Source organism: Anser brachyrhynchus (assembly GCF_964034855.1).
Source record: "Anser brachyrhynchus genome assembly, chromosome: 3".
Classification (NCBI taxonomy): domain Eukaryota; kingdom Metazoa; phylum Chordata; class Aves; order Anseriformes; family Anatidae; genus Anser; species Anser brachyrhynchus.
The window spans coordinates 72,671,717-72,697,038 of NC_137696.1; the positions used below are offsets into that span (position 1 = coordinate 72,671,717).

The 25,322-nt window shown below is 40.3% G+C and overlaps 2 protein-coding genes across 4 annotated transcripts in view; both read left to right on the top strand.

The window, feature by feature from the left end:
* The window catches only part of MCM9 (minichromosome maintenance 9 homologous recombination repair factor), a 46,894-nt gene extending 32,796 nt beyond the window's left edge, over window positions 1-14,098 (top strand). The window contains exons 7-12 of one of the 2 annotated variants that reach the window (XR_013949741.1): window positions 581-755; window positions 2,407-2,609; window positions 3,549-3,752; window positions 5,197-5,279; window positions 7,891-7,995; window positions 9,536-9,654. Coding sequence is in view for 1 of the 2 variants with exons in the window: in XM_080588378.1 (XP_080444504.1) it covers window positions 581-755; window positions 2,407-2,609; window positions 3,549-3,752; window positions 5,197-5,279; window positions 9,536-9,681; window positions 11,878-13,429 (2,363 nt within the window). In the remaining variant the exon portion in view is untranslated. Of the gene's footprint in view, window positions 1-580; window positions 756-2,406; window positions 2,610-3,548; window positions 3,753-5,196; window positions 5,280-7,890; window positions 7,996-9,535; window positions 9,682-11,877 lie in introns of those variants that run through there. The other variant, XM_080588378.1, reaches the window with a different exon arrangement.
* Window positions 14,099-14,239: 141 nt separating this feature from the next.
* LOC308193562 (uncharacterized protein) overlaps window positions 14,240-25,322 on the top strand; it is a 37,164-nt gene continuing 26,081 nt past the window's right edge. For both annotated transcript variants that reach the window (XM_080588388.1, XM_080588389.1), the window contains exon 1: window positions 14,240-23,227. The gene's annotated coding sequence lies outside the window, so the exon portion shown is untranslated. The remainder of the gene's footprint in view (window positions 23,228-25,322) is intronic.

Consider the following 25,322-nt stretch of genomic DNA (forward strand, 5'->3'; position numbering starts at 1 on the left):
CATGTAGATTTGCTAATGCCCGCTGGGAACTTTTTTTTTTAATTTCATCTTTGAATTTTCATTTTAGCGTAGTGTGAAATCTCAAAAAGAAATTAATTGCCTTAAAGTGAGAATCTGTCTCATATTCCTGGGGAGTTAAAAGATATTTTGAAATATTTTTTTTTTCACAAGCTTTGTTTTGTGGCTCCAGAATATTTATTTTGACAGTTGATGGGGAAGGACGGTCTATTCCGTAATTTAACAGTCTCCGCATTTGCCCAGTTTTCAATTTGATTTAGCAGATTTGGTTTTCATCCCCTAATCACTTTTGTTCATTTATCAATGCCCTAAAATAAGTAATCACTAAATTTGGAAGGCTTAACAGAATCTGCTCCACAGATCCAGGCTAGCTTGCTTAACACTAGTGGGATTTCTTACCAGTAGGTGTGAAGCGAGATGCATGGTAGAGGTATGTGGTGGAGCTAACCTGCTGTTTTGCCTTCTGCCTGTGGCACAAGCCAGTGTGCCGAGTCCCGTTCTTTCACTCAAGCGCACTCCTGCAGTTTAAGGAAAAGACTGACCGGAGCAATTGATTCTTCAGGTTTGACAGTGACTGCTGTGAAGGACTTTGGGGAGTGGAACTTGGAAGCTGGTGCGCTGGTGCTTGCAGATGGCGGCCTTTGTTGCATTGATGAGTTCAACAGTATCAAAGAACATGACAGAACCAGTATCCATGAAGCAATGGAGCAACAAACCATCAGTGTAGCAAAGGCAGGGTAAGTGGCATGTTAAGGTGTGTGGCAACATAACATGTTTCTCTTGCACTTACAAGTTGGTGGGAGGCTTGTCATGCTGACTAAATACAGATGGTTTCTTTGTTGTGCTGCATAGTTTTGTTCTCAACGGTATTTGTAAACTAGGTGAGCCAGCATTTCAAAGGACAGTGCAATGGACCTGAGGTTGCAAGCAACCAGAATGAAGACATACCCTGCTCACTACTGGGTTTTCAGTCTACCACTGCCCTTAGGCAAGGGTACTTTCCTAAGAATCATAGAATCATTAAGGTTAGAAAAGACCTCCGAGATCATCTGGTCCAAGCATCCCCCTACCACCACTGTCACCCACTGAACCATGTCCCTAAGCACCACGTCCAACCTTTCCTTAAACACCCCCAGGGACGGTGACTCCAGCACCTCCCTGGGCAACCCATTCCAATGCCTGACTGCTCTTTCCAAAAAGAAATGTCTCCTAATTTCCGACCTGAACCTCCTCTTTGTGTTCTTTTTCTTGACACTTGGTGGTAGCCACCATACTAATTGTATGTGAAATGACGAATTTCACAAGGAACTCAGAAAGCAGGACTTCATTTCTCCAAATTCCAGTAATACTGGATGGTAACAAAATAAGACCAAATGATTTCTAGGCTGCTCAATCTTATATGTTGGGCATGGCATGACCATAAATTCCTGCTTACTTTCACGTCCTTTCCTTCTTTCTGTACTAGACTGTATTCAAATCTCTCATTTTTTTTCCCCTGCCAGTTTGATCTCTGAGCTCTAATGTCACTCTCTCAGTCACATGCAGCTCTTGTCCAGGCCCAAATCATATCCTGGCTGGTATTACTGAAGTCTCTGCTACCCAAAAGGCATCATCCTTTCCACATTCCTCCTTGTCGCCTTCAACTCTGGTCTTGCTCCCATCACATTTTCTTCCTCTCAGTTACAGAACAACTTTGGACGGGAGGCAGCAGTTACTCTGGAGCTGACTAGAAATAGCTTGGTGACAAACCAAAGTTAGAATACGGCTGCTGCCTTAACTGAAGCAATTGCGTTTGGACTACTAGAATAAAAATAATCTCCGCACATCTAAAAACACACACCGGGATAGCATAATTAAGAGGGAAAAATGTCAGTTTCCCTGAGAAACAGATGATATGGCTGCCATCATTGGATGGTTGGGCTAATATGGGCAATATGACTCTACACAGGAATAAAACATACCTGTATGTTACATTTTATTTTACTTTCTGAAAATGTGAATTAAGCTAAAATGTTACTTTTCATCGTGAAAAAAAATCTATTTATACTGTATGAATCAGCAAAGCAACATTTGTTTCTGAAAAGCTAGATTAGTTTTAATCAGCTAAGGACGTACCTGTATATAGAGATTACTTGTGGAAATATTACCTAGCTACTTTTGGTGTCCTGAGTGCTGTCTTTCTGTCTAGTTGCTATTCTGTGACTGAGAAATGCTTGATATATAATATCTATTAATAAAATAAATATGTGTATAGTTTAGCTCGTATACTCTTTAAATGTAAGATGTGCTGTTTATAACATAAAAAAATGATAATTGTTGTTAACACTTCGGAAGCATTTCCTCTGTCCAGCTCAATTCATCTGTAATGTTCATCATATTTTTCTCTAGCTTGGTATGCAAGCTTAATACAAGGACAACTATACTGGCAGCAACAAACCCAAAAGGTCATTATGACCCTAACGAGTCTGTCTCCGTCAACATAGCCCTTGGCAGTCCCCTGCTGAGCAGATTTGACCTGGTCTTAGTATTGTTAGATACAAAGAATGAGGAGTGGGACCGCATCATTTCATCTTTCATCTTGCAAAATAAAGGTAAGAGTATTCTTTTTTTTTCTAATTTCCCCACCTTTCTGTTTAGTTTGTTATTTTTCAGCCTTTCACATTAATCAGTGTTTGCATGTTTACTGTGATAGTTGCCTGTGGTATGGTTGCCTTTCTAGTAGGAATAAGATAGAGATCATTGATTAATTAATAGGGGTGAGCTGTGAACACCATACCTTTACCTTTACTCTATGATCATTTGCAAGAGATTTCAGCCCAGACTGCTTAGGCTTCCATGTCATGCCTTTGCATCACTTGATGAGCAGATCCTGCACACGGTACCATTACATGCTGTTAATGAGAAACTTAATTCAGACAGAACAAATTTGAGCTGTGTATGCTGCAGGGCCTGAAGAGTGCGTATTAGCGTTCCGTACGTGGAGCTGTGTGCTCTGGAATTAGGGAAGGCAGAGTGATTTGATTTTAACCTGCTTTAGGAACACGACTTTGATCCCCATTAGAGAGGTGGTTAGAGGAGACTCCTTCAGCTAACTTCCTTAGTTTTCTTCCCTTCCCAAAATGTTTCCCTGTAAAAAAGTGTTCAGAATATGGCAGGTAGCCTTTGGCTTCTGCAGAGTAGATAAAGACAGCCAGAGGAAGTACATACGTTCGAGTGGCATTTTGTACTTCACACAGTATCAGAGCACTCAGTACTGGCTGTACCATCTGGTGGGCAGCGAGTCTGACAGCACTTCTGTTCAAACTACTGGAGGCTTTGCTGTGGATTTTGCTAGAGGAGGGATTGGATGTCATGTAACATTCCACACTGGAATTTGACCAAGTCCCTGAGGACTAATGTACAGTCACTCCAGTACGCCCCAGAAATACGGTAGGAGGTATTTACATTCACCCATCTATTTAACAGGAATTATTAGGAAAAAGCTTGATGTCTGTTGTTATAAAATTACTGACTAGGCAGTTGTTACGCAGGTTGCCCTAGCAAGTCAGAAAAGCTCTGGAGCATGGAAAAGATGAAAACCTACTTCTGCCTTATAAAAAGTATACAGCCAAAACTGTCTGATGAGAGCAACCTGATCCTCGTACGCTATTATCAAATGCAGCGTCAGAGTGACTGCCGAAATGCTGCCCGAACTACCATTCGCTTATTGGAGAGTTTGATACGCCTTGCAGAAGGTAAGGCCGGGACAACTTTATTTTTAGGCTAACAATTAACCTCTATGAAATGAATAGATCAGGAGTATAATTATAACCAGTAAGCAGAGTATAGCGGTTTTCTCCATAGAGGTATGGATAGATGAACCTTGCATTGTTTGATCTTTATAATGTAAAAAGACTTGGGGTTGGAGATTTGAATGTGGGAAAGGGTTTTATGTTTAGATGATCAAAAACAGTTTTAATTTTGCCATTCTCACATTCATAATAAAAACTAAAGCCACTGGAAGAAATTACATTTGAGGAAAAAATCTCGGAAGTTACATGCCTTTATGAAAAGCAAATCTCAGGATTCGTTTTACTTTATTGGAGTCCTGGGTTGCCATTCTACTCAGCCTGAGGAAAGGTGTCAAGTATTTTATTCTATCCTAAAATTAATATAACATCAAATACAACACATTTTTGTTCAAGTCTCTGTCTTACAATAGGTACTGCAACATTTCCAACTCTAAATTCAAATCCTATTTTACCTAAAAGAACAAAATCAAAGGAATTAGTAGGTCTCTCTCTTAAAATGATTTTGTTTTCTACAATGGCATATCAAGTATTTTCGGGATGAATTTAAAAGAAAATCTTTTTTTTCTTTTTCTTTTTTTTCCCCCTTTTTTATGCCAATCAGTAAGATAGTGCTTTCTGCATCAGATGTTTATATTTTGGTCTCCATTTGGGGGTGAAAATTATTTAGGTGAAAGACATTATCAGCCTTTAGGGATTCACATATTATTTATATGTTCAAGGTTTCTTCCATTCTTGTGTGTCACATGGTTGGACTTTCAGTAGCACTTTGTTCTTTCAAACTATTACATAGATGGTATTAATTAAAGCACCTTTCTCTTGCTGGGTAAGAACTGTGTTTGCACAGCCAGTTAGAATGGCTTCATGCAGTAAATTATTTGCATTACATCCGTTTCATCTTAAGAAATGGAAGCAAGAAAAAATAAACTATTGTAGAGAAAAGTATGTTTTAGACCACTTAGAAGAAATCAAATCTTTTCTGACCTACGATGAAAGTTATGCTTAATTTTTTACTTTTGATGATGACATCTACCTATTTAGATAGGGATGTTTTACATCACACTCTCTGTGATACCCAGCACTTTACATTTTTTAACTCTAGCATTTTGTGTATCTTTATTCAAACTGTCACAGTTACTGTAATCCAGAAGTCACATTCTTTACTAGTAAAGGTGAGCCTTCCAATTCCTCTTGAAATTGACATGAAAATCAAAAGGATTATATTAATGTTTAAGTTAGACCCATATACAAGCTTTTGAAGAGCTAAAGAAATTTGAAGAAATATCATCTCCCTTGTAGTAAAAACCAAACCAAACCAAACCAAACAAACTAACCTTTTTGACCTTATTTGCACTTGCACTTACTTTCAATGTCCATCTGTTTTTTCTAGCTCATGCCCGGTTGATGTTTAGGGATACTGTGACTTTGGAAGATGCTGTAACTGTGGTATCAGTGATGGAATCTTCTATGCAGGTACAGTTTCTTGCAGAGATTGCTGTAATAAGGGATTTATCATGTTGGTGTGTTGCCAACTCGCTTCATCTCTTTGGGAAAGATTTCATGCAATCATGGAAAGTAGGTAATCAGAGACTTCAACAAGTAATTTTTAGTCCATCTTGATAATTAAAATACTTAAAAACGGGTTATAATGAAAAGTCTGGATTGATCTTAAAGGAATAGCACTTTTTTTTAATAGACTTTGCAGTCTAAGTGGAGTTTTGGTATACTATTCGCTCTTAATAATCTACATTTTAAAGACCTCTTGAGCCAGAAACTGTGTTTATATCACTGTGTTTAATAACTTCTGACAATTTTTTCTTTTATGATGTTACCTTTTCACCCATTAACTAGGTATGAGAGAACCAAACAATTTTTATTGTTTCTGAGAAAGTTTCAAGTAGTTGCCAAGAGCTATACTTTATTTTGCCATTAGTTGATTTTAAAACATGCTCTTGGTGATACTGAAAATCACAGAACTTTTAGGAGACTAATTTTACTCTGGAAACCTTAAAAACTTGGTTGCTGTATGCTGAAAATTGTGTATACCAGTTATCACACAGATTTGTGTAGTGTTTCCATGTAAAAAAGGCATTGAAAAAAGGCTGAAGCCTAGATTTTTGTTTACTGTAGCGCCATTAGGATACTGAATATAAGGAAAAGCAGCACATTTATAACAAGAAAAGGAATATGAATCTGGTACAGGCTTTTTTAAATGGAAATGTGGAAAATAATGTAGATGACTATTACTTCAGATGGAATATTTTTAAGAGAAATGAATCTTAATGCTTTGAAATAGAAAATAAAAATTACCATAAGCAGATTATCCAAAGTTTTGCATGTTGAGGTTCTTAGCGCTTCTGAATTACTTGGTTTTGGCTCTGTCAGAGACAGTGTACTCTACTGCACAGATGACTGGTCTGATCCAGACTGTCATATCCTATGTTTCTGTATGGTTTGATACGAATATATTCAGGTTAAAGCAATTTTATGCAGTACCCACTAGCTCAAAGTATGTTAAAGACTTTTGCAGGAGTATGCGCATTTTTCTCAGATAAAGAGCGTCAGGATAGACGTACAAAGTCACACGTGGCAGGTAGGCACTTGTGATCTACCTTTTACTTTCAGTGGAAGTTGAGAGACTAGTTGCAGTCAGTGCCACAAATAATCTACTGCACAGTGTTGCACATGGAATTTGTCTCAAAAATACTACAGGGTCTGACCTTATTAAGTAGCAGAAGATTATTTTTCTGTCTGCTGCAATTCATTTTGCACTGTTTTGAAGAGCTCAGCTTTTCAGTGAGAGCACTGCATCTAAGTTAAAGTAAGAAGCTCTAACTCTCTGTCCCATTGAAACAGCAGAAGATATTACATAAGTGTTCATTAACTGTAATTAAAACTGTAATTACCTAGACTGGAATTTGATGGGACATCATTTTCAAAGCAGTATGAGTTTGGGACATAAGAAACCCAAAATACTCAGATATTTTTTTCATAACAGGTCAAAAAGTGGAGACTAATGAATGTATATTGTCATCTGTATATTGCTACGTCATCAGCAATAATAAATGTAAAAGAATTGTTTTAACTGTGGATCATTTTCTCCTATTTATTCAGCCCTCAAGGGCTGCAGTTTGCATAACAAGCATCTGTCTAATCAGTGTCAGTGAGAACTTTGCCTGAATTATGACTGTAGAAGACTAGCTGGGAGCAGTTGATATGTTCATCATATTTGCTCCATTCTTCACTTTTTATGAGGGAATAGGTAAATGTCTTAATTTTTTCTAAGAATCTGCAAACTTGAGATCTGCTATTTAAGGCCAAATTTCACTTTCAACCTGGAAAGTATAAAAGAATCGCTGAAATTATTTTTGAAGGCAGTAACTTATTTGTTTAAAAAAAAAAAAAAGAAGCAATATGCAAAAGTTTATTTTCAGAAAGTGTTTCCTTCTCTAGAAGAAAATTGTTTTTATCTATAGATTACATCCTGTGTTTCCTGCCTAATTGTAGATTGAGGTTGGAAATGAGGGAGAACCAGTGTTATTCTTGAAGGACTGGCTGCTACCTTTCAGCTTAGCAAACACTGTCTTAAATGCTGTCTTTCCAAACTAGCTTCTACCAAAAAAATCGTATTCTTGCCAGTGTAAAATCAAAGTTCACAGTTCTCAGGCCAGTATTCAGATACTTTATGTGAGCCCTCTTGGGAAGGAAGACTACCCATTTTTATCACTGACCTCGTTCGTTGTTTTTTTGTTTGTTTGTTTGTTTTGTACTCCAATTCACCCTTATTTTTCTCAGGGAGAAAAAGGTCAGGGAGGGCATGACATAATTGTATCCCGTGAGCATATGCCTTGAGATATATGTTCCTTTTTTTTTTTTTTTCCATTGGATTCGTATATCAAAAGTTGACGGTACTCAAGCCAAAAGCAGCTACCCCTTGTCAATGTTTGCATCAGTGTTTTATTATTTACTGTTCAAGTGCTGTTCTAAATACAGAATTCTCAATTTCTTCATGTACTTTTCTGTGGAATTCATTTCCCATCTATTTTAGTATTTCAGAAATACTAATTTATTTATCTTCATGCAGTCATTGTGAAGTGACAGGCCGGTACTACTCCTGTTCTATGATCTGGAGCTGGCGTATGCAAGATCCTGAAGACATTATCCGTTGGAGCACGTCCCATGAGAAATGGTTAGGGCCTTGGTTTCAGAGCAGGAGAACTTTGAGTGTTTGAGCACATTCCCTGTTGATAGCAGTTTCCTTCTGTGAACACACTCTAGGCTCCCAGTTACGAGTTTATTGCCTTTCAAAACCTTTGCTTAACTGGCTCTGTCAAAATCACAAGAACTGGAACTTTGCGTAGAGATAGAATCCAGTTTTCCATGGCAGCTTTTAGCTGTCCTAACCAAGAGACCAGGCTTTCCTTTCTACAGTCCCTGCCTCATTAACTATGCGCTTCCCAGTGGTTGAAACAAATAAAGCAAAAATCACAATAAAAATAAATAAATATTGAAACAAATAAGGGTCCTACAAGAATGTTCTCCATTACTACCGATCAGTGCTTCGATGTGGAACAAATTTGTCACGTTTCTGAGTCATCAGTGAAAAATAAAACAAGTGATAACTTAAATGCGATGTGTTAGTGGTCGCACAGCCAGCCATTGTTACAGCACTATGTGGTTTTAGAGAGCTTGAATTAGCCACCTGAATGATGTTCTTTCAATTTGATTATTTTTTTAATGTGAAATTTTTAAATTACAAAATGGAAAAAACAGAAAAATGCCAACATACGGCATCACATGGGCTGCATGTTTTTGACAGGGTCTAGACTCAAGAGTCTCTATGTGTCTATATAAGAGTCTCTGTAGATAGAGTCTCTAGGCAATTTCTGGTTTTAGAGGCTGTCAACTTTTGCTATTGCTCTCATGGTGCTTGATAAGCATATCGTTCATTAGTTGTATTGAACTTTATAGATTAGATAGGAGTTGTAAATGATAGCTAATCTGTGGCAAAATAGAGGGTTGTTATGTTTTGTTTTGGTTTTAAAGAGTGGTAATGGAATATTTGGTGTGGAACAAGTCAGTTCGTGTAGATATTCTGTTCCAAATAAACACTACTTCATTTCTTACAAAGCACAGCTCAATTGTTCCAGATTAAAAACACTTGTTTTCTGGAATTACTCCTAAATAGCCGGTTACCCTTAAAGATCTATTCGGAAATATTTTTGCAGTTTGATTTCTGACATGTTGACCAGCCTTAATACCCAGATCTTTCCTTGTAAATAAGTAGGAAAAGCTAATTTAAAAAAAAAAAAAAAGTCAAAATATCTTTTATTATAATAGAATGGGTAATATCATGGGTAGAATTTTTGAATTTTTACAAGGCTTTTGGAAGACTACTTTTTATTCCTAACGTCCATTTTTAATAATGATGTTCTCAGGCCTTACATGGACTTTCTATTTTTGTATAAATCGAATAAAATCAACACCCAGCAAGAGTAAATGGCAGGCTTGATCGTAAAATAGCTTTACGTGTGTAAGCAACCTTGCCTGTGTGAGCAAATCTAACAGGATTACTTGTGTGAATAGAGTTACTCAGTAAATATTTGCTACCTTAAGCTTTAAAATATCTGAGGGAGAACTTTGTAGTAAATGGTCTCTGCTACTTAAATCTGATACTGAATAAAAAAGATTACTTCCTTTTTTTTTTATAATCTCTTCTGGTGATATAGGGGGGTGCACTTCTTGGAGCCATCAATGCCTTGCACACCTCCTTCCCCGAGAACCCGATGGCGCAGTACCGAATGCAGTGTGAACTCATACTGGAGCGACTGGAGCTGCAAGATCTTCTGCACAAGGAGCTGCAAAGACTTGACAGGTTAGAATATGCAGAGTAACAAAACAATCCAATAGAGAAAAATAATTGTTTGACAATAATACCTGGGGAGTGTCTAAAAATAGAATCTGACATTGGGAAAGGACTTGTTTTTTAGAGGACATGAATAAGCAAGGAGATTGGTTTAAAGTAATACGCAGAGATCATCACAAGATCATTTCTCTGGGTTATGGAATGTACAAAGAGTTTAACAGTTTAATCAGATCCCAACATATATCTCAAATTTATACTCGGGTATATTTCAACTGAACTTATTAGGGTAAAAATGAAAGATTTTGTAGCTGAGCAAATAATTTTATATAACTTTGCATTACTTGCTTGGTAAAATACAGCAGGTTTGCCTCATATTTTTAAGCCTTCCTTTGTGTTGGGCTTGTCACGATTCTTGCCTTTCTTTTAATGGAAAATACAATCCTGAATCAGAGTTCTGTTCTTCTGGGTGATTTTCGTTTTTACACACTGGAATTTTCACTATCTTTTCTCTAGTTTTCAGCTCACTACAATAATATGTGGAAAGTCTATTTGCTGTTATTAATAGAAAACTTTTAACTTCCTGCGGCTGAGAGGAGAACACTAGGATTGGCAGGAAATGAAATACATACAAACAAACAAACAAAACACCACATTTGTTTCCTGAAATGAGATTAGGCTTTAGAGAAACTTGTACTGCCCTATTGTTAAAAGGAAGGTAAAAGATTAATGTTATTGAAGATAAAGGAATAAGAACAGCTGGGAAAATATGCTTTTTCCTTCAAGCATTTTTCAGACTTTGTTTTGCAATTTATAGTAAGGACATCTTAAATAAGCACTAAGGCAATAAAAGCAGATGAAAGTGGGGTATCTCCAACAGGCAGACAAAGACTACCTTTAGAAAACAGAAGTGTTCATAAAGGGTTATAGAAATATAGTGTGGGGTGGGAGATCAAATACAAAAACGGGATCAGGTCTGTCTCACCTTCCTGGCAGGGGCTTGTGTTATCTGCTCCTAAGGCCCCCTAATGAAAGGGATTTCCCATTGCCATTGGGTAGCCTGTTCCATTATTGCTCCATCCTAGCACTCATGAAGGTTTCCTCCACATCCCACTGAATCCCCTGTGCTGTAAATTGAGCTGATTTCTTCTTCTCCCCTCATAACCAGCTGAGAGAATACTTAATGAATGTCCTCTTTAAATACTAAATGAATGTCTTCTTCTGTATTAGAAGACTTGTCTCATGCGTTCCCCTTAGACTGCATTTTGATAAAACAAGCATTCATCTTTCAGCCCGTCTTGATGAATCAGATCATTTCTGTTACTTTCCATGAAAATTTTAAGTGTGTTCTATCAGAATAAGATTATTAGTAAATAATGATAAAGAAGGCTTTAAAAGGTATGTGTCAACATAGTGTGCTCTCTCATATAGTAGAGGAGCTGTTCATAACACATAGGAATCATTGCACCTACACTGATGCAGTTACTCATGGTTACAGTCACTATTTAGCAAACACAGAAGCGTGCGGTCTCCCTAGGAGATTATACGGTTAGGTATAATAGAGTATCAGCTATACTGGGATTGGAGGGAACCCTCCTTCTAGTACCTCTGTTGTTTTGGAGAACCCTGAGAATACAGCTGCAGACAGTGATAATTCAGTTTTGTAGGTGACCTGAGGTGCTTTCAGTTTGTCCCAGAGTTTTTGACATGTTGGCTCCATAGTGATTGTGAGAGAAAGCTAAGGGGCAACCACTATGTGAAGTAACACCTGGGTTCTCCACTCTCGTAACTCATTGGAGGCATTGCCTTTCTCAGGGTAAAATCTGGTTGAGGTTCTTCTTCTAGAAGATGTCCTTACAGAATTTGTAATCCTTAAGGGGCTCTAGCAATGGCAATTTGTTGTGCAAACCTGTTTTGGTTTAGTGAGATTTCCCAAGGAAATGAAGTTTATGTGGTTGCTTTCTCTGTCCATCTGCTTATCATCTGTTGGGGACACTAAATTCTGTCACTTAATGTAGAAGTTGCTGAGAGATCAAAATGTCAGACTGCAACACCAGCTTCTGAAGCTATATATAGAACTTAGTAATTCAGTTACTTAACCCAAATCCTTTGTAGTTTTTCATCATTCGTACATACTAAGCAGCACTAAGGCAAATAACTAAATAAATAAAAATAACTGACTACTTCTTAATCTTTTTCATTCCATAGATTACAAAAAGAAAATTCTTGCCAGCTACAACCTGAAGAAATAAGTTTTGGTACTCCTACAGGATGCTTGGACAAGGATACATTTGAGTCAGAGCAAATGTCTCAGTCAGAGCCTTCAAATCAACAAAGGAATAGCTCCAAGCCACAGCCCTCTTTACCCAAAGGCAATGGTGACGGGGAAATACATCTAGAACCCTTAGGCAAGCCAGCACCTGATAATAACAAAGGTACAAACCACTTGATTAAACACAGTAAAAGAGCTGATGGCAGCCTGGCATGGTTTGACAGCCTGGAAGACAGCAACACTGATGCTGAAGAAACTTTTCAGAAAAAGTCTCCGCTGCCCAAGATAATCCCAGATAAGTTGGCTTCAAAAGCCTCGTGCAATACCTCCTGTTCAGAAGGAGGAAGTTCTTCAATCCTAAGGAAGGGAAATGGAGCGAGAGAATCACAAACAACTGTGAATCTACATGCTCCTTTGGAACAGGACAAGGCTTCCAAGGTAAGCAGGAAAAGGACTGAAGAACATGAATGTTTTTCTTCAGAAGCAAATACTCGAGACCCAGCATCACCAAGTGCTGATGTGCAGGATTCAGTTGTTACACAACGCGTTTCTAAAAGGTGGCAGAGACTGCACACAGAGAGATCACATGGATTCTTTACCAGCACACAGGACCCTGAGGCAAAGGCCCTTCCCCCAGCATTACCTGCATCTGGCCTGCTAGATCTTTCAAGTGATACAGACTCTGTGTTGGGGGAGGAAAAAAGCAGTGTAGCTGCAGCAGCCAAAAATGCAACAATTTCCATAAGGAAACGAAGTAAAGGTCAAGTAGAGAAGGAAGCAAAGGCAGTAAGTTCCCATGAGCCAGAAATCATTGACAGTGAAAGTCCTCCAGCAGCTAAACTAGCTAAATTTTCTTTCAGACCAAGGACAAAACTTGATCATTCTTCCGAGAAGAAAAATGCAGAATTTTCTCTTTTTCAGAGTGAAAATATTACTAAGCCTGGAGAGCAGCAGCCAGAAGAGTGCTGCCCCCCTGAGAAACGCAAGATGACATTGACCCGCTTAGGAAGAAAGAGTATGGAAAAGCGACCAACCGATAATAAAGGGAATGAAGAGCAGCAGAGTCAGGCCTTAGAGAAAGAGATCAGAGGAAATGCAGCGGTACGCTCTGATGTCAGCTTTAGTGCTGTGTCATGTCCACCCACTGAAAAGGGAAGGGAGGGAGAGGAAAAGCTTGGTGGCCCAAGCACAGAGAGGGTGTGCTCAGGCACATTAGAAAAACTGTCCAGGTTCTGCTTTGCATCACGTCCTGACTCAAAATCAGAAACTCCACCTACTGTTAAGAATGACACTAGCAACAAGGGAAGTCACAGCCCGTTGCTGCAGGTGCATGTGAGCAATCCGAGCAAAAGGAAGAGTTTTGCACTGGGAAATGCTAGTAAAGCACGTGTGGTTGCCCAGAAACCCCTCTTCTCGATAGCAGAGCTAGATGATGCTGCATTAGATTTTGATTGGGATGAAGAGGTTAGGAAAAATCCAAGCTCGTAACATGTATATCCTCCACATTTCTGAAGATATGGCTGTTCTGACTCTCCATCCTTCTATCAATTGTATCAGCAGCACCTGAAGTTTACAAAGCATTTAAAAATAATCATTCTGGACCTCTGTGGATGCCAATGAACATACATCCTTTAAGGGCTGCATACTTCACATCAGCTAAAGGCTGCATATGCTGCAGGCCTGATGTGACTTTCGGTTTTTCTAAACTTCCCAAGACTGCTTATGTCAGCTGATTTTTCTGATTAAGCTGAAGACTCACACGGTTATGTTCATGTGTACAGAGTACAGCAACACTTGCAGAAGAGCAGGTTTAATTGACTGTTGTCCTTTATTTTGTGTAACAGTTGGAACTATATATGTGACTCAGATTGTCCTTGTAAATGACCATGCCACTTTAGAAAAATTACGATGCTAAAGCTACGCTATTATGTTTTGTTTATCTATATATAAGGTTTGTTTTCAGTGTAGGTAGCAATGCTGTAATTTCTCATCATGCTCTGGTGAGTATTCCTATATTATCAGTATCATGACAATTTTGCTACGTCTGGTTACTGCGCTCCTTGTCACACTGCTGATGTTGAAGACGTATCTAGGGCTTTTTGTTTCTCTTTTTTTTTTTCCTTTTTAATTTCAGTTTTAAATACATTGGTTGAGGTATCTGTGTCTGTATTCTGGGTCATTTTATCAAAACCCATCTCTGTAATAAACATACAGAAGATATTTCAGGTGACTGGGAACCCTCAGTAACCAGGGTAACTTCAAGGCAGGCCTTAAGCCCTGGCATCTAAGCTACACTGCAAACGTAACTGCACAGTGAACAGCTACCCTAATGTGGCTTCATTCTACCTCAGATAATGTTTAGTTGACTATTTTAATTATGATTAGTGTTTTAGTACATCTGATACGCATTTCATTGTCAGCATGCTATGTTCTCTGCCATTCATTTGTCTAATGGGAAATTAATCTCCTAATGCATTACATGCTTACAGAGAAAGGTAAGCGTTAAATTTCGTTCAGTGACTTGTCTGGTATGATTCTTTTGTGCTTGAATTCTCCACAGAATATTCTTGCTATTACCTGCAAGGTAAACAGAGAGTGGAATGGTTGCTTATGGCACAGTAAATCCTTAGATAGGCTTGCTAGCACAAGGAAGGTCTCATTCCCTCTTGATTTGTTTAAAATTAGAAGTAGCTCCCTGAAACCAGGTGAGTTAAAATACTGTAAAGTGTCTGGAAAGGGGGGAGTGATAAGGCCCAAGGTACTTCAGTGTGGTACAGGGAAGTCATGAGAACGGGAATTGTAGCAGTTGGCTTACTGTTAAGAGTTCAGGAAAAGGGCAGAGACAATATTGCCCAGGGTGGTTGCATAGTAAGTAGCTCCTCCAACACAAATGCAACATCAGTCAAAAGAAGTGGACTTTACCCACGTCTCTCCCAGAGCACAGAGCCCCCCAGTCCTGTTGCTTTTCACAGAGACCTATGCCAGGGTGAGGGTGACCTGCGCTCAAGGTCCTTCTGCCATTGAAAACCAAATGCTTCCTACTGGATGCTGTGTCTACACTGCAGCTTGATCAAGAATCCAGGGTCAGGAATCCCGGAGCTGTCAATGTTAATGATGGTCTTCTTACTTTTCAGAGGCCAGCTAAAGGTGCAGTTTTTCATCACCACTGCAGATGCATCAGGCCTTTGCATGGTGGTCTCATTTACATGTGGTGGACATTAACAGCTGGACAGCGCAAAGCCAGAACATAGCTACTGGATCGCAATAGTGAAGCACCGCAAGTTTTATTTTTCAGGCATGCAAGATGATAAAAAAAAAAAAAATCAATCCACTCATGCAGGTTTTACTCATCACTTTCCTATAAATCAGTAGCTAGGACCTCATCTAGTGTACTTTGCTATGTAAAATTAGATGACCAGCTGCCCTCAAGAACTGCAAGATCTTTTCTTAAACAAACTTCTGTGGGAGGCTGGTTGACTTTTCTTCTCTCTGTCCAGTGGAAATCAGAACTCCGTTGAAAAAAAGTAGAGTCACAGTGGCAAAAAACGGAGCCTAAAGTCAAGCTTAAAATTTTCTTCTTATTCTCTATGCTTACGTTGTGTTTGAGAATGTTCTGTTCTTTATTTTCTTCTTGTCTCAAAGTTGTTGCACTGTAAGGTCTGCCTGAGGGCCAGGAAAACTCCACAGTGCATGAGAGCAGCTGTGTTTCAGGGATGCTGAAATGCCTTGTACTGCAGGCAGATACCTTCCTTACTAGTGAAACGCAGTCCCGTGAAGCCAGGGAACGCTCAGTTAGCAACAACTGTGAGACCTGGGCATCCAGATTTCCTTGGTATCCTCAGACCTCTGCACAGATCATTGCGATTGATTGAACAGAAGATAAACCAAGTTTATTTTTCACAGATGCCAAATGTTTCCTCTAATTCAGTGGGACTCAGCCTGGAATACTGAGGTGCTGTATGTCAATTTTTCCAGTCACTAATCACACTTGCGGTCCAGTTCAGCAGTCTGGCTGACAAAATACTGCTAAATCCTTTTTTTCATTACTCTTTTTTGAATTGAAAACTGCAGATTATGTCTTTTAAAGCACAACGAGCAGAGCCACGAACAGCTGGCAGCCTGTTGGCTAGATCCCTTCGGATAGTGTGGCAGAGGTGCCTGGTGCCTGATGGGCTCAGCCTGCTCAGCACACTGCCAGGCTTTGGGAAACACCTTAGAGCAGTCCAGCCAAGCAAGGTGTGTGCACTGAGGTGTTTGATTTTGGAGGAGGCTAAATGACTGAGCTCTTCAGAAGGCCTGCTGAAATTCCCTGCTAACAAAACGTAGTGTGGCTAGAAAGGGCCTCTGATACTTATTAGAGGACAAAACCAAGAAGGATAAAGAAATTCCTTGGCATCTCAGCTCCTGCTTAATGTGGGCAAATTAGCCCACTTAAGTCAAGGTTTTCACTAGTGGGTGCAATCTCTGTACGTTCATTCTTTTGTGGTGCCGTTTGTAAGGCCTGATTTGCAGATGTCCTGAGTACTCGCAGCTGAAGCTTAAATCAAGGAGATGTGGGAGGTGGAATGTGATTGTAATTCTGCTCCTCTGTCTTCAGCTCTCTCATGTTCTTAGCTGTGAGATGGTCCCTTCAAGAAGCGGCAGTGAATGCTGTCACTTAAGATACTCTGTGTCAATGAGACAAAGCCAATGGCTGGGTTGCTGTCTACCATTTAGATGAGTTTTAGGTATCTAAATCCAAACACACACTGCAGTATTGAGGCAAACTGAATCATATCATTCTTTGTAGTACATTAATGGTTAATCATTTCTGAGGGATAATACTTTAAAGAATAAATCGGTAAGAAGATAGTTGTCTCTTCAGGTTCCCCTCATTAGAAGTAGTCAGTGTATTACTTTATGAAATGGAACCATGCTTCTTTCTTGAGCAGAGTGTTTTGAAGTCTGAGGGATCTGCTTCTCCCTCAATATGATGTGAGAAACTGGGAAAGCAAGCCAAAATGAATTACGAAAGGATAGTACAAACACCAGTCGCTCTGAGGTCACCCTGGAACACCACTTTGGCAGCTCTGTTTTCCAGTTTGAAGCAAGGAAGAGGCACAGGGACGTTCCAGTCAGCGTGGAGAAAAGGCCACCTTTTCTATCTTAGCAGGAAAAAAAAACACAACTGTTGCCCATTCAAACTCTGTCTGCAAAGAGGTCACGCAAGTGTTGGGTAAGTAACCAACGAATAAATTTGGAAGAGCAGGTACTGCTGAGATCTTTCTCTACCAGGCCGGTTGAAATACTACTGTTGCTTCTGAAATACTAGTACTGCTTCTGACTCATAGCGTGAACTCTGAGCATTGAAGGTAAATGAGAAACACGTAGTAAGAAGAAAATGATACCTGCTGTGGATTTACGCTCTCCCTCACTGTTGCCATTGCTACAGAGCATATTTATCGTTGCCTTGGCAGGACACATTGCTAACTCCTTTCCTTTCCCTTTTTAAACCAAATTCCCTCACAAACAATCGTGTTCTAATGTTTTTGAGCTACGAGAGGCCTGTGATGGGAGGATTTAATCCATTACAGCAGTGACAGTCTGCTGGGCTAAACGAAAGATGAATTTCCTCTGAGCATGTTGTGCAGTCAATGGGCAGATGAGTCACGTCTCGTCACCTGCCTTCCTGGAGAGGCACAGAGCCCTTATCTCCTTCACATTTTAACACTTGCCTCTCTTGGTATGCGATGCAAGCCTTTAAAAACACATCCAGTATGTCTTCTCAGAGTGACTATATACTGATACATATTAAACCAATTATTAGTGTTGAATACACTGGTATTTTATTAAATTGGGTTTTATCTTTGTGAGTCTGATGCATTAAATGTGAATAGATGTTGCTGTCTTAAAATCCAGCTGAACAAAGCCTTACAAGTCACGGATTCTAGCAGCATGTTGATCAGGTCCTTGTTTGTGAGCAGCATGAAGTGCTGGTGCTAGATATTAAGTGGCCAGACTCCATTGCCTCCGCTGAAACCAGATTACGTCACGTTAGCACGGGGCAGGATCGAGTTTTTACTGGCAGCTGTCCCATAAATAGGGTTCTCCCGCGTGGCCCACGCAGACATGCTGGCGAGTCAAAGGGAGGAAGAAAATGACAAGCTCAGCAATTTAATTGTATTTTTATATTATTTAACTCTACTTTTGTGATGGGAAAAAAAATCGCTTCATCATAGTTCTCTTAATCCTCCTGCACGGCGCTGTTGCTGGGGAAGGCACTTTGTTACCTACACATGGGAACTCAGTGCCAGGTGAGACAGGTGAGGGTGTACAAGATGTCAGCACAGCCTTGACTAATATAAAACAGGACTTAAGTGGGACCCATGACCCTCTGGAGCTGGAGCCGAGACAGGATGTTCTGGACTGCCATCAGGTGGCTCTGCTTGGTGCCTGAATCACCCCCTGTTTGTCAGTACTTGGGAAGGGAGAGCCGTGAGTAATTATGCTCTGTTCTTACCAACATCGCTGGTCGTATTACGATCTCTCTGAGATCTGTCTCCTGCACGAGGAGGCAGTATGAGAGAAAGCAGTTGTTTTTCAATCCGATTTCCTTATAATGATTTTGCCTTCTTTATCTTAAAGAGTTACGCTATTAAATTGCATTTAATAGTCAGTTCCAATCCTTCAGGGTTACCTGGAATTCTTCCTACAGACAGCAGGATACGTGGGCATTTGTAACCGTTCAGGATCTTACAGCACTTAGAAGCACCAAGCTGTGGTTCGTGACCTTCTCGTAGTCCGGTGCTGCTGGAGGTGGTTGGCGATGCTCTATCAGGTACGGCCTGTGGTTGCTGCCACTGGTTCCTCACCCTCGCCTTGATTACTTGCCACTGATGTAGCCTCCTCCTCGCCTCATCCTCTTCCTTTCAGGTCCTTGTTGCCTACTGTCTCTGCAGCTCAGGACTGTCACTGCCTGGTCCTGCAGTGCCAGTGGGGTCCTCCTTAATACTCCCCTGAGAGTGCTACCCACGTTATTTAGAGCACTTCTGGGGCTGATACTCAGTTCCTAAGCTTGTAAAACAACCTGTAATATAATAAGAATCACTTGACGCGTAAACATCTTACAAAACCAGCCTTGAGTTCCTTCCCAGCATTATGAAAACATCAGACATGACACAAAAAATGTGGCAGGAGACAAACTGAAAAAGATAACATGTGCCGTGTGTATCAACTACTCTGCTAACACATTCTTGTGCTGCCAGCTAGTCTTATTCCAGTTTATGTGCCGTTTTTAGTTCTAAATAGCTAGTAAGCAGAAAAAAACCACAACGCTGTATGGCTGAGTTTGCTTGTTGCTCATGTTGTTCTCAGGACAGTTGTCTGAACGTCACGATTCTTGTAAAATATGTACATTAATGTGTTAAATATCATAATTAGACATGTACCACTATTATAAAACTAAGTGAACTAAAGCCCAAAGGCAAAGCAAAGTCAGTATAAGCAGAACTGAAACTTCTAATTAATGGATTCAATGTGAACAGATCTCCCAAGTGAAGACATATAACACCACGTTCTAGAGGGAATGTATTTATTGATGGGGAGATGAGGTAAACAGAGTATTAAGTGCTCAGTATTTCATGTGAATGAGGCAATAGCTTCATTAATAATGAATGCTAATTATGTCATCTCCCGTAGGTATCTGATATTCCCTGGCTTATCAATACTTTCCTTCCTGTTAGGCAGAAGAATGTTAATAGCTCCAAGGGATAACATTGTCCTTTACTGAGTAAAGAGCACAGCCATTTTAGAAAAGACTATCAAAATATGTCTATCAAACTTGATTCTTCTGAACAAATATGCGGTATTACAATTGCTCACGATAATTTGTGCAATATAGACCATATGCATATTGCACAATATTGTAAATATTGTTGTACGAATAAAATATATTCCCTCAATGCAACTTAGGAAGAGATAACCTTTGGAGCAATGACATTTCAATCAGTAACATTTCCTAATTTGAACTCAGTAGTCATGAGGCAGTTACAATAGGGTTATGTGAAAATGCAAGTGAAGTGTAAGAAGTCCCCAGCAGAGAAGCTCGTACAAGCAAAGCCTACATGACTGCAGTTGCTCACAGTGTTTGGCACATTCTGACTAGCATGTACCAGGTCCCAAATCACTCCGTTGGCACTGTCAACAACATAATTCCGTACTTATTGGCAATTGGAAGGGGTCAAGAGCAGTGGAAGCTGCAAATTCCCAGATAGAGCTACCTCCCATGTTCAGTGGCATCCTTATGTTGCCCGTCCTCACTGCCAGATACCAGGTGAGCACAGCACGTATTTCCAGAAGTGTCACTGGCCTTTGTCCTGAAGTGTTCTCCATCTCCATTCAGTGTCCTTTATTTGCAAGGCACCTACTTCCATAGTTCATCCATCTAAGCAAAATGCCACACAGAAGAGTAACACCACCTTCGTGCCCTCAGCATGAGAGCGATGAGTCAGCCGCTCACACAGCTGCATCTGCTGCTCTGCTTCCAGCCCGGCTTGGTGGTCTGCAGGCAAGGGTTGAGGTCAAGGAAGCTTCACTCCCACTGTGTACTACTGAAGGCCAGCAGCTTTCCTCCACTCCTCCCCTCCGTGGACATGTGGAGGCATAAGAGTGCCTGTCTTTGCGCGGGAAGGTGTAAGTGGTGTCCGCACACCAGAGCTGTGTTTTTTGAAGAGGATCTTGCAGGTCACAGACTGACCTCAGAAGGCCAGCTGCTAGGAGAGACAGCCACCCACTAACAGCTCCGAAATCCTACAGGGGGAGCGCCCTGCAGTGGAGAGGAACCCAGAGCAATGTGAGATGCCGGTTGACACAGCCCCTCGCACATCGCTGTCGGCATTAAGTGATGTGCTTCAGCACAGCCCGTGGAGCTGGACCGACATTGTCCTGCCAAGACAGCCGATGTGCGCAGAGCCTCTGCTCTGAGGCTCATGGCAGTACAGCCTCGCTGCAGCTGGTGCTCTTCTCTCAAAGTCATAAATACTGGATTTACACAACCAGGCTCAGCTTTCAGTCTTAGCAACACCCAGAGATAATTATGCCAATGGGAAAACTCAAAAATATTAAACATGAAGGCTAAAAACTGGAAAGTAAATAAAAAGTTAAATAAATTCTTGCACCAGAGGAAATGCTGAGAGTCATCTAGTCTGTGTTTGTAGCCAGAGGTAGGATAAGCTACACCTAAACTTTGGCAAGTTAACATATTTTTTTTGGTAAAAAATATTTTGTATAGTATTTGGCTTACAATTTCTGAATACTTATGATTGACAGCTCTGCTCTATAGCTAGTGATCAGCAACATGACTGAAAAGTCTTTTCCTTCTTTAAATAAATAGCAAAGATCTAAGCCAAAATTTTAAATACACCATAAAATCTTAGGAAGATTGAAAACTTTAAAGTCACTACTGGGTCATTCCAATTCCTGTAAGAATTGTAAGGAGTGTTTCCAATGACTTTAGCAGGATCATTTTCTAATGCCTTTCACTGGATTCAGCTCAGCAGCATGTAGTTATGAGTCCATTATCCAGTTACCAACATTCAGAACTAAGTAGCCTTCTAGTCTTTGGCAGTAAACCTTTTATTCCGGCAAACTGGAATTAAAAACATACCATTCTCTCAGTGAACATAGAGAAAATATAAGGGATTTTTTTTTTACTACTTTAGTGATTTAAAAATGTAAGTTAAATTTCTCACAAGTTTAAAAGTTCCATCTCTAATTACCTCTAAGAGGTGTCACTGAAAAGATGATATAATCTTGTGTACTTGTATCTGAAATGATGTTGTTTCGTTAAGTGCTATCTTGATTTAATCAGCCGCTCCTGTAATTACATTGTGGTTCTCCCATTAGTATTTTTCCAGTCTCATTGAGGGGTGTACACCTCCACTATTTGCATTTTTATAGGCTTAAGTTTGACGGGCAAACTTCAGGTTGGTTGGATTTTTTTATTTTTTATTTTTTTAGCTTAACTTGAAAATAGCGTGTTAGCCACAAGAATGGAGGTAGAAAAGTTCCAGCATCTATTTTCAGACACTTTTAATCCGTTCTGCAGATCCTTGAACAACATGAAATCTTACATTTTAAAGCTAAAGCTTTAATTTTTTTTTTATATTAATTCTAAAACACTTGAAGTAGAAAACCATAATTTTTGCAGGGGAGATTGTTGCATGCAGAACAAATGCATATCCCAGAAATGCTTTAGTCTCAGATTTGTTGCCATGGCCTTTGGAGGCTATTCTGTAAGACCCCTGTAATAGCGTACCTGCTGCAAGCCACGAGCCTATCAAAATGGAGAGGTTTGCTTTATTCTCAGAGAATTTGGATTAACAGCCCCAATCTTAAAGGCAAAGTGAGCCAATGTATACAACCCTCTCCCCCTCAAATTCTCTTTGAAGATCATGAGGATAATGAAGCTTGAACAACACCTTGGATGTACGCTGTTCCTTGTGTCTGACTGTATTCTCTGTCATCTGTTTGGTTGGATTTTAGCACACACATTGCTAAATTGTGTCGTGTGGCACCTTGAGCCTGGCTGCAGCTTCGAAGGGCAGGCGTGGAGCTCTGCGGTGCCGTTTACATGCAGGACGATAAGAAACTACTCTGAGTAAAAACGAGGGAGGTTCTAGGTCACATAACACTTAAATAGGGTATATAAAGGAAAAGTGTAAAAAGTTGTACTTAATTCCTTGGTATTGTGTGCGTGCGATTTTGCAGAGCATTTTCACAGTGTCTTCTTCACATTCACGTTGTTTATACTTGGTGAGGCAGCCTAATGCATATCAGAGTAGGCACAGAGCATGAATGCACATATATTAGCAATTCATGGAAGAATGGGGTAATAGGGGCACGTTTCTAGTAAATATTTGTCTGCACACACTACGCATTTGCAAGTCCAGTAAACTAGACTTAGAAGAAGCCTTTCCTCTCCTTTTTAGAGGAATGGCATCAAACATCACAGACGTGCTCTGAGAAGCAATGTATTCACTTTTCCCTTTTTCCACACAGCACATGAAATAAATTATGTGATAACCAGCAGCTGGGGAGAAGGGAGAGCGAGCCCTTTGGAGTGAAAGTCGATCCTGAACCAGCAGAGGGAGCTCCACAATGCGAATTCTTTCTTTTGCAGAGGACAAGGGCCTTGGGAGATGGATGCTGTGAGAAATCCTCGCCGGCCACTGAACGCCCTGGCCGTCTGTGCTGCTTCTTCCCAGGTCCCAGGAATCACAACAGCAACCTGACATCACGTTTCTTTGGGTAGGAGTGCTTTTCTGACATGCCTATCATGTAATTTAAAAGGTCTCCCTAGTCCGACTGTTTGCTGAAGAACTAATCCTGGTATAACTGTAAGGTCTTCTACCTATAAAATGATGCGCTAAGCTTTTTTTAACATACTGTGCAGCTGCACTGTTGCCCTTGTTACCTGAATCCCTTGCTCTTAACAAAGACGCCACAATTAAGAGCCAGACTGCGACATTAAATGGTCTCTTCCAAGCTAAGAGGTATGATATCTCAACAAGGTGCCTGGCTTGGGTCACGACATGTTCTATTATTTTTAGAATTAGTTCCAATGCGATGGGTGCCAGGACACTGAAGGGACCTGGAACTTAGGGTCAGCTACGGAGCGCTTCCTTCACGAGCAGGCCAGCTTTGAGCAATGTGCCTCCACAGCCCTCCCTGGCAGGGACTCCCAGACTTGGACCCTTTGGGCGTTTCACTTTCCTCAGCTCAGGGGTCCTGAAAACCAGCACGGTTGTGGAATGAGCTGCTTGGTCTCTCTGGATCACTTTGCTAAAAGTAGTCATGGACTGCTTCTGCCTCTAATTCCTTCTCTCTACACAAGGAGCTAGAGAGAAATTAAATACCCTCTTAGCGCAATGTATTATCATGGAGAGCCGCACAACTGCAAGTTTCTTGTCATTAGTGTTGAAGGCAGGGATGGCTTCGGTATCTCTCGTCCTTTCCTCAATAACACACTTATACATTAGCATAAGCATTAAGCTGATTAGCATTGGCTTAATTGGTAGAAAACCAGGTTTGAGCTGAATGTGCTTGAAAACTCTTGCTTCTTGAGTACTGTTGTGAGAGGCTCTCTCTGTGAAACAGGGAAAAGTGTTTTATTCTCATTCTCTTTTACTGTAGCAATGCCCAAATCTTTCTGAATTATAAACAAGCAAACAGCTTTGATCAATACTATAACACCAGCGATTACCATTATCTGCTAAGGAGACCTTTTGGAGACTGTGGTCTCTTCAGTTTCCCTGCTCTTTAGAGTGACTTTGCCAACTTCCCTGCATCACATGCATTTACTAACTCCCTTTTTCTGTAAGACAATAGTAACATGCTTTCCAGAACTGGCCACGTTTGCGTTTCTTTACTCCTGGTTTATGATGAAGTGTCTCCAATTCCCCAGCTTTCTCCAGTGGCCCATGAATGTTTTGGCTAAGGAGACTGTTACTTAAACCTGGTGCTTCTCTGCCTTTTAAACACTTGTTTGGTGGGTGATTAAAACTCCCCAGAACGCAGCCACTTTGCTCCTGCCCTCACCCATCCAACTCACCTGGCGCTGATGACAGCCAGCTCGTCAGTGACACCAGGCTCGCACCTCTGGGATTTGGGGATAGAACTATCGAGGCTTTTATCATGCCCTGATGTTAGGCTTAAATTGAAACTCCCGCATCTATCTGTGTACAGTCCTTGTCTGCTTTTCACAACAGTCTGCAGTTTCTTAACCAGTAGGCTTTCACAGCCTTGGCTGTGAATTAAACAAACATTAGCCTGCCTTGGGGCAGAACAGTGATCGCTCTTGTGATTCCCTTCTTCTGGTACTGTGATATGTACAGAAAGCATACATTTCACAGAGCTGTATAAATACAGAGCTAAGCCAGCGCAGATATAACCACAAGCCTCTCCCATTGTGCTGCACATTCGCCAGCAATGTGCCTCACATAAAGTAAAGACGTGGACGTTGTGAGAATCCAGTCGCAGATTTTAAATGGTTCATTGATCATACACTGAAAAAAAAAACCACTCTAAGTCAAGGTATTCTGCTTCTGTTCACTGTTCGGGACTCAAGATAGCATGGTTACTTTTGAGGATGTTAATAAAATAAAGTCCTTTAAAATTATGTTTCCAAAAGGCTTAGTTATTAGAAGAAGCTAACATTGATAAATGATAGATTTGTTCACTTAAGACTCTAACTAATTTTAAAAGATGAATTCTAGAGAACACCTTATCTGATTTGTTAAGAAACTTCAGGGCTTTAACTGAAACATAATACAGCTGCTTTTAAAAAAATAATCCAGATACAATAGCTATTCTTACTCCTAATATGCTCAACTTGTATCAGTTA